The sequence below is a fragment of the Perissodus microlepis genome, chromosome 7 (genome assembly GCF_051167445.1).
Source record: "Perissodus microlepis isolate ML-2025 ecotype Zambia chromosome 7, ASM5116744v1, whole genome shotgun sequence".
Classification (NCBI taxonomy): Eukaryota; Metazoa; Chordata; class Actinopteri; order Cichliformes; family Cichlidae; genus Perissodus; species Perissodus microlepis.
The window spans coordinates 60,894,338-60,908,084 of NC_140467.1; the positions used below are offsets into that span (position 1 = coordinate 60,894,338).

The 13,747-nt window shown below is 40.9% G+C and overlaps 1 protein-coding gene across 2 annotated transcripts in view; it reads left to right on the forward strand.

Annotated features, from left to right (window-relative positions):
• The window catches only part of glg1a (golgi glycoprotein 1a), a 35,258-nt gene that overhangs the window by 7,088 nt on the left and 14,423 nt on the right, over positions 1-13,747 (forward strand). For both annotated transcript variants that reach the window (XM_084936392.1, XM_084936393.1), the window contains exons 2-11: positions 4,635-4,664; positions 5,023-5,109; positions 7,126-7,341; positions 9,721-9,924; positions 10,849-10,920; positions 11,159-11,345; positions 11,690-11,904; positions 12,092-12,213; positions 12,409-12,510; positions 13,077-13,230. In XM_084936392.1, the coding sequence (XP_084792518.1) occupies positions 4,635-4,664; positions 5,023-5,109; positions 7,126-7,341; positions 9,721-9,924; positions 10,849-10,920; positions 11,159-11,345; positions 11,690-11,904; positions 12,092-12,213; positions 12,409-12,510; positions 13,077-13,230 (1,389 nt within the window). The remainder of the gene's footprint in view (positions 1-4,634; positions 4,665-5,022; positions 5,110-7,125; positions 7,342-9,720; positions 9,925-10,848; positions 10,921-11,158; positions 11,346-11,689; positions 11,905-12,091; positions 12,214-12,408; positions 12,511-13,076; positions 13,231-13,747) is intronic.

Genomic DNA, 13,747 nt, shown 5'->3' on the forward strand with positions numbered 1-13,747 from the left:
TCTGTGCAGCGACTTTAATGTGATCTTTGATTATCCCAAACAAAGTGGGCAGGTTTTACTTTGTGTGGATATTTTGTTCCTCAGCCAAGAAGAAGGAAAAAGGTTGCTAAGAAACATCATCCGGTGTTTCTGCGACGCTACTTTCAGGTTCAGCATTGACATTTGTCTAAAAATGATATTTCCTACTGTTGTGTTCACACCAACAGTGATAATGTCTTTATGAACGCACTCGTGCATGTGTAGGCAGCGAGCACTCTGCTTGTTATCAGAAGCTTTGCGTTTTCCTACTGTTGTCTGCATTAGGATGTCATATTTAAGTAGACGTGATGAATGTTGGTGTTTATGAGGGAGCACGCCTCTGCCACATGCTTTATGACAAATATAATGGAGCGACGGGGCTGCGCAGTTTATTTAAAATCAAAATTTAAAAAAAAGGATGACTTCGTGCTCTTGTTTCGTTGTTTACTTTTGGATTTCCTTTACAGCTGTATGGTTTTGCTGCCCCCCTCCCATCAGCTACGGTGGGTTTATTTCAGCTCAAGACAACATGACAGGAAGAGAGAACGATATGTGTTTAGTGTAAGCAGCTAATGTGGCCAACAATAACATCTGTTGGCTTCTCTCCTACTTTCTGTGGTCACATGAATGACATTTTAATGCAACCAGATTCACAATAAAGCCATTCTCACTTACATACTTTGTGTATTTCTTATCCAACAACAGTGCTTAGCATGAAATAATGGCAATCACCTCCTGTCAATACTAGAATGACTATTTGGATAAAAAGTTTGAAGTCACATGAGGCTAAAGTTTCCTGTTCTTTAAGCAGTGTTTATGAATACTTCTCCAGGCTTCTTAAAGGACATCCAAAGCTCTTTTTTTTTTTTTTTTTTTTTGGATACTGGCTTTTGTTCTGTTCTCTGTCAAAATGATCCCACATAGTGCTTTAATATTGTTGAGGTCCAGGCTCTGGCAAGGCCAATCCATGACTGTTCCACTTTGCAATTTTATCCAGGTATACTCCATTGACAGTGTGTTTGGGATCATTGTGATGTTTAAAAATGTAGCTGTGACCCATCGCAAGCGTTCCTGATGGTATTGCTTAGTGTCTCCATCGTGTTTTATAGATAGCTGTAAACCAGGGGTGTCCAACTCCAGGCCTCGAGGGCCGGTGTCCTGCAGGTTTTAGATGTGTCTTTGATCCAACACAGCTGATCTAAATGGCTAAATGACCTTCCCTGGTGACAGAAAAGGACGACTCTGAAACTTTTTTCCTTTTCTTCTTAATGAGAGTGATGATGATTTTCATTTTGGTCAATATTTACAGTTTTACTGGTGATGAGGTTTCACGGTGACACTCCCGAGGTCTGCGTAAATGCAAAAGAACCAAGTTTTGTGTAAATACTGTGGTGTGGCTTTTGGAATATAATTTAGAAAACTAATTGTTCAACAGTTATAGCTGAAGCATGACAAAGGAAATTTTAATAGGTGCAATTTCCTGTTTTTTAAAGCTCCTCACTGTGTGATGAGGTGTCAGTGTGTGAAATTGGAGATAGTGGTAACGCACACATCAGTCACACTCCTGGCCCAAATACTCTCTGACTGCCTGTTTGGTCTAGACAAAAAAAAGAGTGCACATCCTCTGCAGATAGCCGTTTTAAAAATGTGAGAGAAGAAGCTAAAGCTTTAAAGTGGTTGTTTGCACTGGTTAATCTTTAACTGGCCAATAAAAATCCACCACACACAGCTTACAGGATGCACTTCCTTGTTTGCTCAGGCTGACTGTTTCGATCTGTTTGCTTTCTTCTTGGTTGGCTCATGTCCACTGAAGGGTTTCGTTTGTAACACTCCTCCTGCTGCGCTTTCTTCATGCACAGCCTGCTTTTGCTGATTCTTGTTTTCTCTCAGGAGTGTATGCAAATGTGTTGAGTTTTAGTTAAACATTAATTTTTTCTTGTTTCCAGTAAACAGACTACTTTCCTCCCCTCCCCTGTTGTCTATATTTTAAGCTAAATAACTGAGAAGGTGTCAGAAATGGCCATGTCCCCCCCCTCCGGATTCTTCTTTTCTCTCACATGATGTCATTTTTCTCCTATCTTTTCCTCTCACCCGTTTCCAATTATAGCTCAGCCTCACACCAGCTTCCCCAAGACAAAAGGAGGAGAGCTGATTAAGTTTAATTTAGCTGCAGCTGTTAAATGGGAAGGCAGTTTTAGCAGATTGTTCACATTTGGCAAGCGGAGCCTTAAAGCTGGCAAACAAAAAAGCTGAACATCTCAAATATGTGAATGGGTGTGTCTGAGGAGTGAGAGGGTTTATTTACTCTGGTGTTAGATCACAGTTGTAATGCGTGTCCAGCGAGTCTGCAAACTCAGAGATGGATTCATGGAACAATCGGGATTCAGGTCAGCTGCATGTGAACAGTTTGGCTTTTTGAAGCAATCAGATCCAGAGATAAAGCTGCGCAGATGTCCACATGACTCACATTTTGTTTTGCAACAGTGTGATGGGATGCTTAGCTGTTCACTCCACCTTTGGACTGAGCGCGTGCAAATGAGGTTTTTTTTCCTGTAGGCTAGAAATGGAGGGGGAAAAGTGGAAAAACAAAAGTCCAGCAGTGTTTGATGTGGCGTCAGGCTGTCCAACTCTCTCCAGGTTTCTCCACCCAGCTTTGTACTGCTGTATGTTGACACACTCAACTTTCCAACAAAACACTGATGGTCAGGAAGTGAGAGAAATATTGAAGTCTTAAGGGCTCAGAAAAAGAAGGCAGCTGGACTGCTTCAGGGTGACTTCACAAGACTGCCACGACCTGGATGACTGAGCAGCTCCAAAGACGAGAAATATTAAACTAAACTATTTTCTTTCCTTTCTAGTTTGGCAGCATTCATAACATATCGATAAATTAAACTCAGCTGCTTGTAAAGCTAATTTCTTGCGTGTGCTTTCACTATTATGATCTGACAACAAGAACTGTAAGCTCTTACATCGTTCTGTTGTGTCCAAAACAAAAAGATCTTTATGGATATAGATTTAAAGAAAATCATGTACTCTCTGGGCATTATTTACTTTAATTTTGTATATATTCATTTTGTTTTCTTTTTTCCTTTAAAAACTTTAGTGCTGTAAAAATGAGAACAGTAGCACTTTGAGACTTTGATCTTGGTAATACTTTATTTAAAGATGGAGCACGTTTTGGGTTTAACATGAAACCAAGGCAGATATGAAATGTAAAAGTGAGATCAGATGTGACATATTTGGATGCAAACTGTAATGTGATATTTGGATTTGTCATATACCACAGTCATTTCCTAAATGCTGACAATACAACGGCAGTTTAACTCGAACCCTTTATGTGAACCGCACATCTCGGCAGAGGGGATTTTTCTGCCTTTGTTCAGACTGCAGTACGTTGTGAATGGTTTGCGTTACTGTGATACGCCGAGTATCCCCGAAAAGCTCGTTTTCACTTCCTTCTGAAAACCAGTTTAATTTTGTCTCTACCAGGGAGGGTAACAGAGGTACAGTCGTTTAAAAAGGGTTTGTAAAACGGGCCCGCTGACGGGTTCAAAAAAAAAAAAAAAAAAGGGTTAAGCATAGTTTTAAAGATAAGACATTTTATGAAAGTTTGACCTTATTTGACCTTGAAGAAGAGGTCAGACGTCCAAAGTAATGTGGTATTTAGGATCGCCACATATCATTCCCTGTATCCCCAACCTGATTTACCAAAAAAATACAAAGTAGAAAAGTGGCATGTGTGGGCTTCTTTAAAACATGTATTTTAAGGGCAAATACTGTGTGATAAATGGCTAACAGCATGGCTGACAAGGCAGTAACCAGCGTGGTTTCACAGTCATTTTCCTCCTCACGAGACGAGCATTAACCCTGCGCTGGCGATAATGCTCATCTCAGCCGTCCGAAATGAGCCTCCAGAAAGCAGCGGGTGATGTCACCGTAGCCTCATCCATCTTTCCCCTCTCTGGGGACTGAACTCTGCGATGTGAGAGAGAGGGAGGGAGATCGCTCTCACTTAGCTTTGTTTTAATTGGTGTCAGTTTGTAGATGCTGCTTGTTTTTCTCGTCCTGCTGTTCTGCGTCAGTCTGGTTCCCATTTACAAACGGAGTCATCCCAGTGCTCTTTAAAACTCAACGGTACTATCGTGTACCGTCTCCCCCTCCCCCTCTTCACACTGTACTGTTTTTGTGAAGAGCATTGTCACACCAGTGTGTAAAATACGTTGTAAAAAGAGCACACAAACACTGGCAGTTTATTCCTAGCTGACTGTGGCTACCATGTGGTAAATGGTCAGAAAGTCTTTGGTCATCTGCAGAGCTGTTATTTCACAGACCCACACAGTGAGTTTTCCTCTGGTCGAGGGTGGGGGCAGGAAGTCGGGGGAGGGGTCACCTCGGGTCAAAGCAGAGCTGCAGGAAAATGCCTCGGTGACCGCACTGAAGCAAGAAGCTGAATGCCTGAACGCACCATCCCACAACACACAAGTGGATTATGGGATGTTATAGATTGAAAAATTTAAGTAATTATGTGTCCTCTCTTGTTTAGTCTCAAATATTCAGACCCAATAATTAAACTTTCTGAAGAAGCTAAACTGTTTTTTTTTCTCTTCCTCTTTCAGGACTCTGAAATCGCTGCAGATTGCAACCATGTAAGTGTGTGGGGGTTTTTTTCTTCTCTCTCTACCCTCACACTCCACCTCCTAGCATGCACTATGATGTCTTATAATTTTATGACGCAATGATTTTCCACTAAAAGTATGCACGAGTTTTGTAATGATTCATATAAACAACCGATAGCCAACATCGGTACTACTGCATTTTTTTCCCCTGCCATCCAGAAGTTTGTCACATTAATGATTGTTTGTCACATTAAATAACAGAAAGACTTGATTGACATGTTAAAATGTTGTTGTTTTTTTTATTTGTCCTGTTTTTCTTTCTTGGGTTTTTTTCTCCACTCTGTCCTTATTGGTGTAATTGTCATACCTCGTATCTTCTCTCCCCCAGCTGCTGTGGAACTATAAGCTGAACCTGACCACAGACCCAAAGTTTGAGTCTGTAGCGGTGGAGGTCTGCAAGGCAACCATCTCTGAGGTCAGTCACTAAAAACAAATTTCTGCAGCTCAACTTGATGGTCTTCATTCAAGCCTCCAAACGGTTAAAAGAACGTCAGATAAACTGGCAAATTTAGAAGTTTTAAGACAGCTGTGATTTTGGAGTAGAGTTTAAAATCAGGAACTAGAGCTGTCAGCACAATATTAAGAAACTGCAGCCAGTTTTTCTGTCCAAAATGTCGAAGAGATGTCAGCGGAATCGGGGCCGGGGCTGGTCGGTACTGATGTGTAATACTACAAGGTGGTGGAGTTAGTCAGTGTAACCTTTATTGACCAGTTAAGTCATTAACCCTTTAAAACCGGTCTGAGCGGGCACGCTCCGTTTTGCATTACTATTTTTAAATCCCGGTAGCACTGCAACCACTTAAGCTAGCGCAATAATTTTTTTTTGCATATGAAACCGGAGGAGTTGTACTTACTTCTTATGCCATCAGCTTGTCCTAGGTCACGGTTTCCTTCCACATATGGCTTTGCAAAAATTGCATAAAAAACACTTGCAGCAACAAAAATATAATATTCCAGAAACACGCTTTGCCGATCCGATCAGCTGTTCAAAACACTTCCTATGTTGGAATAGACGTCAGCGCGAACTATCGCATTTCCGCCATTACTTGCCAGACACCGGAAGTGATGTCATTTTCGTGGAAAATGTAGTTTGTTTGTTTTTTACCTTCGGGGCATTATAAGCCTATAATGGTGTTTTTAAAAGGTATGTTTGACTTTATGCTTTTCTGAATAGTTTCTGGGATGTTTAGAACTCAGATTGCACTGCTGGAAATAGTTTATTTTGATGCACATGCTGTTTCTTTTGTAAATTTGAATTATAATATTTATTTTTGTTTTTCCTGCAGTATATAAAAATTGGTGTATCTCAAAAATAAAACTATGAAGACCATCAAGTAAATTTCCTGTTGTTGGAAACTATTTTGTGCAACTTTTTTTGTATTTACAGTTTTGAGGGATAAACCTCTTAAATTTCTCTAACTAGAAATATATGTTAAGAAAACAAAAATGATTTTACATTTTTTGTACTTTATGTAGTTTCTATGGACTTAATGCATACATATTCTTAAAATTTGGGCTATAACGGTTGTATTGATGTATAGCAACTTGAAATGCTCCCACAAATGGCTCCACAGCATGTAAAAATATAAAGATAAGCTCTGGCGGACTTGGTTCTATGGTAGGTCTTAAAGGGTTAAAGCCGCTTTTCCATTAGTACCTACTCGGATCGGCAGGTTTTCACTTACAATCGAATAACACGTAATGTGAGTGGTCGTCATAGCAACACTGCAGAGCGTCCTATGACGTAATTAGTATGTGACACGAACGCTACAACATAGGTGGACGTTGACGATATCCCTGCTGCTCGGTCTGTGGCTTTCCGTCAGACTCGGGGAGCACGGTGTGTTGCCGGGTTTCAAAAATGGCAGTTTTGATTTTCGTGAACGAGGTGTCACTCGATGAGTTCAGCCAATCGGTGGACTCAAACGAAGGCAAATGTGTGAATCCACTTCTTTTTTTTTTTTCTTCCTCCTTTCATCGTCTGCTCGTGTTCAATGCTTTCATTGCTATTGCAGTAGTTTTGTGTTTGTTGGTCTCTGTGCTTTGGGTCAAAATCATAGATCATAAAATTTCAGCTGGTTCCTGATCTGGAAATGATGGGCATGTTGGAAAATATGAGTGGTTAATTGGATTTTATTTATTTAGTTTTAATTAATGGCTGCAGAGGGACAAACACATTTTTCTGCCATTGAAAAGTGCACAAATAGAGAACTTTTAAAAATGTATTTATTTTTTTCAATGAAAATCACAATTTCTAGATTTTTGTAGGAAAAAGGACATTGGTACATTCAAGTGTAAAAATAAAGCTAAAGCTGAGTTAATCAGAAGTGTTCAGACCTTGGTGTTCTGGACAGGTGACATGAGGTGCTTTTAAAGGCAGGTTTATGTTTCAGCTCTCACCGAAGTGTCGCCTTCGCTTTTCTCCATTCAGATTAAAGAATGTGCCGCGGAGGAGCTGGGGAAAGGTTACCTGGTTTCCTGCCTTGTAGATCACCGTGGCAACATCACCGACTACCAGTGCAACCAGTACATCACCAAGATGACCACCATTGTTTTCAGTGACTACCGGCTGATCTGCGGCTTCATGGACAAGTGTCGCGATGACATCAACACGCTGAAGTGTGGCAGCATCAGCACCGGAGAGAAGGTGAGGAGAAGGGATGTCGGACTTCAGAGAAAGAAGCTTGTTGTGTTTGACTAGTGCTGTTTGGTTATTGGTGGAGAGGCAGCTGATGTGCTTTGTCATCTGTGTCGCTGACTCGTTGTTTTTGGCTCATATTTACACTCATGTTGTTAGATGTATAAATAATGGGTTTGTATTCAGAACATTTGCTTGATTAGATAATTCTCTACTTTATTTTTCTTCTATTTTTTTTAGGAGATGGAGATGAGATTGTAGTCAGTAATGTTCTGCACATTGTTATATTGCCCATTAACTTGAGTCAATACCTACGAACCAATAATCTGCCATATTTGTTTTTCTTTTGGGGGGTGAAATCATGTATTTAATTTATATGAGCTGTTAAAAATGAATGTTATTAGTTTTTAATGTTTATTTCAACTTGTTTTTTCAGTTTGTGCCCAACAGGTGCTTGCTTAGAATACTAATGTGAACCTATATTGTGACAATTATTGAAAACATTCAATACAATACAAAAAAGTGAAAATATTGACACGAGCTCTAGTCGCAGGTTCATATAAATCGAAGCCCTAACTGTTATAAATTTGGTTGAATTAGACAAGATCTTGCAGGAGAAATTATAGCTGGTTGTCAGGAATCTTATGTTGATGTGTCCAAAGAAACTGCAGCACCAAATGGACTGCTGCACACACCACAGTTGAAGTAGTTTGTGCTGAATGAGCGCTCCCAGATGCCTCAGGATGTGTTTCTGATGCTGGACGGTGAATTTGTGGTGCACAACTTGATGAATGTTTCAAATGGAAATCACACAGTTGTAGCAGACTTACAGCAGAGATTTAAAAATGGCGGCCTCTCTGGAGGTGTGTCGATGTGTCAGAGAAGATGACATGAGATCTAACTATGCCGTAGCTGTACATCGAAGATTGTTTATAGTGCTGCTCATATTCTTACTGACCTGCTGGATTTTGGTCGGAGAGCAGATAAAACTCAAAGTGGACTGAGCTCAAATGAGAAAAGAGGAGTTTGTAGCAGCTTGTCAGCGAGCAGAGCGAATCGATCTTCCACTGAACGTGTTTCCCTGCCGCAGAGCTCCATAAGCTCCTCAGACACACACTTATTATCACGTTGGCACGATTAGAGCTCAGAGAGGATGATTTATCTGTCGGCGGGAGTGCAGTTGGTTTCATTATCAGAAATTTGTCACAGTGGCTCTGAGTGGAAAGCGGACAGACCATGTTGGCGCTTTATTTAACTTCTCGCACACTGAAACGACACGAGGCAGGATTGTTTATGAACTGATTCTCAAAATGAGAAAATGTGTTATTAACTCAGCTTTAACTTGATGTTAAATTTTAAAATCAAGCTTCAGCTCTTTACTTTGTGAAATTAATCAGAAATTTGTCTTCCACCTGTTGTTAAAACTAGATGGTTGAGATGAAACGACTGTTTGCACTCTCCTAGATTCCTGAATATAAAAAGATAAAGCCCATCTGGACTCTTATCTAGTCCTTGATCTCGCAGGCTTAAAAGACAAAGGAGGAAGGAAAAACTGAGGAAAAGGAGCGCACGCAGTAGCGAGTAAACCTATTGTTTTATAGATGAGGTGTTTATGTGGATTTGGACAGGAAAGCAAACCCTGAGCCTCCTGAGCATTTAGCTGACAAAGAACAAACGTTTTCCAAGAGCAGAAGCACAAAAAGTCACTGAAACTGTGTTTAATTTATTTATTTTCTGCAGCTGACCTCTGTATTTGGTGATATCTCACTAAACGAAGCGGCCTTAGCAAAGTTACACAGATGTTTTGTCTCTTCGCTGCACCATGAGGACGGCCCGGCTTCTTGTAGATAGCTTGATGATATCATTTCTTGGCTTATTTGTAGAGCTGACAAAGGCGATGAGGTTCGTGTGTGTCATTGAGAACTGCATGACCCAGTGTGCATGTTCTCTTTGACACATTACATAATAGATGGAATAAATAAAAATAAACTGGTGCTGTTCAATTCAGTTTACACCAACTCCAATCAACTTTGAATAAGTATAAAGGAGACGTTTCAAATGCACCAACTTGTTTTGACCACCCACCTTCCCCACTGACTGATGTGAGCCTTTACCCATAATGCATTTTTTTTTAAGTTTTCTCTGGTAAATGATGAGAAAAAAGGTCAAACATCCATTGAATGCTTGTTTCTGTTCCTCACAGGCAGGAAACTGCTGCACTTATAATAATTCATGATATTGGGGCACAAAGCTGGAAAAAGTGTAGATATCTGCTGTACTAATGAAGTAATAATGTTAAAATAGCTGCTGTCTGGAAACAAATCCTTGTCGTACCAGAGCTGAGCCACACCGGCAGTAGTAACTGTGGTACCTTTGCCCTCCTCACAGGACGTCCACTCTCAGGGCGAGGTGATCGCCTGTTTGGAAAAAGGTTTGGTTCGTGAAGCCGAGGACCAGGCGGGGGCGCACGTCATCAGGGAGGAATGTAAAAAGGCCATCATGAGAGTCGCCGAGCTCTCCTCCGACGACTTCCACCTGGACCGCTACCTCTACTTCTCCTGCAGAGACGACAGAGAACGCTTCTGTGAAAACGTAAGAATCCTTTATTCTAGAGCTCAGAGGATTCTTTTATTTAATTATTTTAAATTGATCAGTAATACTCTTAAATGTCACATTCTGGAAACACTTTCTAACGTTCTCTTCTCCCGATCTACCTTTTTTAAAATAGTCTATATCCTATTTAAAAAAAAAAAAAACTGCTAAATTTGTATTATTTGTAAGCTGAAGTACCATCCAACTAGGGTCTGCTCAAATTAACGTCCCTTTGTTTCAAGATGAGCTAAAATGTGTTTCTCTGAATGTGCAGATTAGTCGAGACTATATGACGTTAGCACGAGAGGTTAATGATCAGAAAAATCCAGATGTTTTTATTTACTTTGAAAGTAAGAAGACAAACCTTTAAACTGTGAGGGAGAAATTACTTTGTGAACATTCAAATTAAAATGAGCTTTACTGGAACACAGAACCTGACAGTATCAACTACCCAACTACATTATTAAATATTATAATGGAAGACATTATTCATTTGTTACTTGTTCAAAAAAAAAGTTCTTCAATGGATCCAAAGTGATCAACTATAAAGAAAGATTGCGGTTTTCCCACGTTGGTTTCTTTTCACTGACTCCAGAACTGAATTGAAAGTTCACGTTAAAGACGTCATAGTACTCATTATCTCAGACTGCAGGCTCGTTTGTGGTTCCTGGGACATTTAAAATTAGAATGTGAGGTAGAGCCTTCAGCTTTCAGGCCCCTGTGCTCCGAACCCAGCTCCCAGTTTGGATTCAGCTGCTCTACTTTTTAAGATTAAGCTTCTGTATTTCTGTTTTTTGATAAAGCCTATAGTTGCTTAGTTAGTTGCTGCCTTCTGTGTCACATGGGATAAAGAGAAGTTGTAGTTGTTAACATTAATAAAGCACCTTAAAAAAAACTTTTTCCCCTTTTTTTTTTTTTTTTCAGACTCTGGCTGGGGAAGGAAGAGTTTACAAATGCCTCTTCAATCACAAGTTTGAGGATTCCATGTCTGAGAGGGTGAGTGCCATTTACTGTGTCCAGATTTTATTTATAGAGATTTTTTTTTCCTCTACAAAATACTTAAAATGAACCTTTTCCATCTCCGGGTGAGGGGGAAAAAGTCTTATAGTGATGATGGTTACAGAACAATGAAGTGTACAAATTGTGATGGATACGGCCTTCTTGCAGATTAAAAATCAGACTCGATGAGCATTCAGTTGTGTAATAAGTGTCTGTGTATGTTGTGTGTCATCAGTGCCGCGAGGCGCTGACCACCAGACAGAAGCTGATTGCTCAGGACTACAAGGTCAGCTACTCGCTGGCCAAAGCCTGCAAGTCGGACCTGAGGAAGTACCACTGCAACGTGGACACCAGCATGCCCCGAGCGAGGGAAGCTCGCCTGTCCTACCTTCTGCTGTGTCTGGAGTCAGCCGTCCATCGAGGTGAGCAGACCTTTATCTGTCGCTCTTGGCTCCAGCAACTAATTAATGTCCCTTTTTGTTTGTGTGGCACTCAGAGGCCACTGAGAGCTCAATTACATGTCAGTCATTGCTCTGTTTTCTCCACTACGAACCCGCTCCTGTTTATTTTGCTGAAGACTAGTCTGAGGCAGACAAAGTAAAACTGTCGAGTTTGTGTGAAGGTAGAAGGTTAGTTTCATTTAACCTCAGAAGTCAGTTTCCAGGTTGGTTCCTCGAGTTGTTTTTGTGAAATGTTTGAATATTTTGTGCTTAAACAAGATACCACAGCTACAGTGTGTGTGTGTGTGTGTGTGTGTGTTTTTCAGGTCGTGTGGTCAGCGGCGAGTGTCAGGGTGAGATGATGGATTACAGGCGGATGCTGATGGAGGATTTCTCTCTGAGTCCTGAGATCGTGCTGCACTGTCGCAGTGAGATTGAGAGTCACTGCTCCGGTCTGCACCGCAAAGGACGAACGCTGCACTGCCTAATGAGGGTCGGCCGAGGAGACATGGGCGCCATCGATCCCAGCTGTCAGAAGGCGGTGAGATGGCATTTATAATATTCACTGTATGGTTACAGAAACATTTACATAGATATCACTTTACAGATTTACCTGCATGAACACAACTCTGTTTGACCTGCCCACAGCCATATCCCTACATGTCCCAGAATGTAGTGTAATGTCTTGCGCTCACTTTTTGATTTTATTATATTTTTTCCGTCCACAGCTGCAAACGTTGATCCAGGAAGCCGACCCCGGGGCCGACTACCGCATCGATCGGGCGCTTAACGAGGCCTGTGAGTCCGTCATCCAGACCGCATGCAAACACATCCGCAGTGGCGACCCCATGTGAGTCCTCGTGGAGGGAGAGGGATCCAGCAAATAGAAATCCTAAAATTTGACACAGTAAAGAAAGTGCAGTGATCCCACCTGCTGTATGATCATGTGGAAAAAAACCTGAAGAAGAACCGACCTTTCAAGGTCTTATGGCTGTTGCGCCGTGTGGATGAGATGTGAATGCGTTTGTGTTTCCTGATCCTGCAGGATCCTGTCGTGTCTCATGGAACATCTGTACACTGAGAAGATGGTGGAGGACTGCGAGCACAGACTGCTGGAGCTGCAGTACTTCATCGCCAGAGACTGGAAGTAAGTCCTGCCGACAGGCTGAAGAAAGTCTGTTTTCGACATTAATGAGGTTCAGATGATCATCTTCAATTTAGTATATCAGTTTATTGGTATTTGGTAATTGATAATTTTAGTTGTATTGCATTTTAACAAGGCTGCTGTAAAAGTATTCTTGGTTAGTTGATTGCCTCCATTTAATACTGCGACCATAGATGGTATAAAAACACTTGTTAGTAAAGTGCTGATTGGAAGCCTTGAGAGTTTTGCTGTTGCCATCTGCTTTGAAGTGAAAGTTGACAAGTGAGGATCTGAAGTGAACCTGAACTTAGGGAGGTATTTAGACGGGATGGTTTTTCTCATAGATGTCTGTGGGACTGGAAGGATTTTTACAACACAAGCACCGCCCTCCTAGTGTTTTTTTTTTTTTTTTTTTTTTTTTTTTTTAAAAGTAGGTTTAAGACAGTTCTGCATTGGTTTTACGTTTCAGAGCCAGGATCTTTGTCTATATTTTATTCTGTCTGTGCTTTTGCCCCAAAGAGACAGCTGCAGGTATTAATCTGCCTGTTACACCCTGTGTCGCTGCTTAGGTTGGATCCGATCCTGTACAAGAAATGTCAGTCCGATGCATCCCGACTCTGCCACACTCACGGCTGGAATGAGACCAGCGAGTTGATGCCGCCTGGTGCCATTTTCTCATGCCTGTACCGCCACGCCTACCGCTCTCTGGAGCAGGGACGAAGGGTGAGTCTCTGCCGTTGATTTAATCTAATGATTAAATGTGAAGATTACAGGACTTGGAGATCTCCAAGTGCTGTTTTAGATTTGTTAATAGAAAAGTTTGTTTCAGGAGAGGTAACTGTAAAGCACAAAAACCTGGCTTATAGGGCATTCACGCAGCCATAGGAGCTCTGTATTTACATTAGGAACGTAGACTAATTTTATAAAGAGACTGTGGCTCAGTGAAGTGTTGCCTTAATTGTGTGACTGCTTACAATATTGCAATTAGTACAGTGTACATTTTGTTTTCAAATGACCACTGCAGGTTTTTGGACTAATTTGGACATTTTTATGCCAAATAAGCGATTTACAGGGGGAACGTTTTGTATACTCTCAGTGGCTTGAAAGGCCTCTGAATTCAAATTAGTTAAAAAAGTGCATTTTTCTACAGTTTAGGCTTTTTAAATAAAAGGTCATTTAAATGTTCCTTGCTTTAAGTTTTCTGTGTCTGCACAGCTGTTTCTGTTTTTGTTCTCAAGGT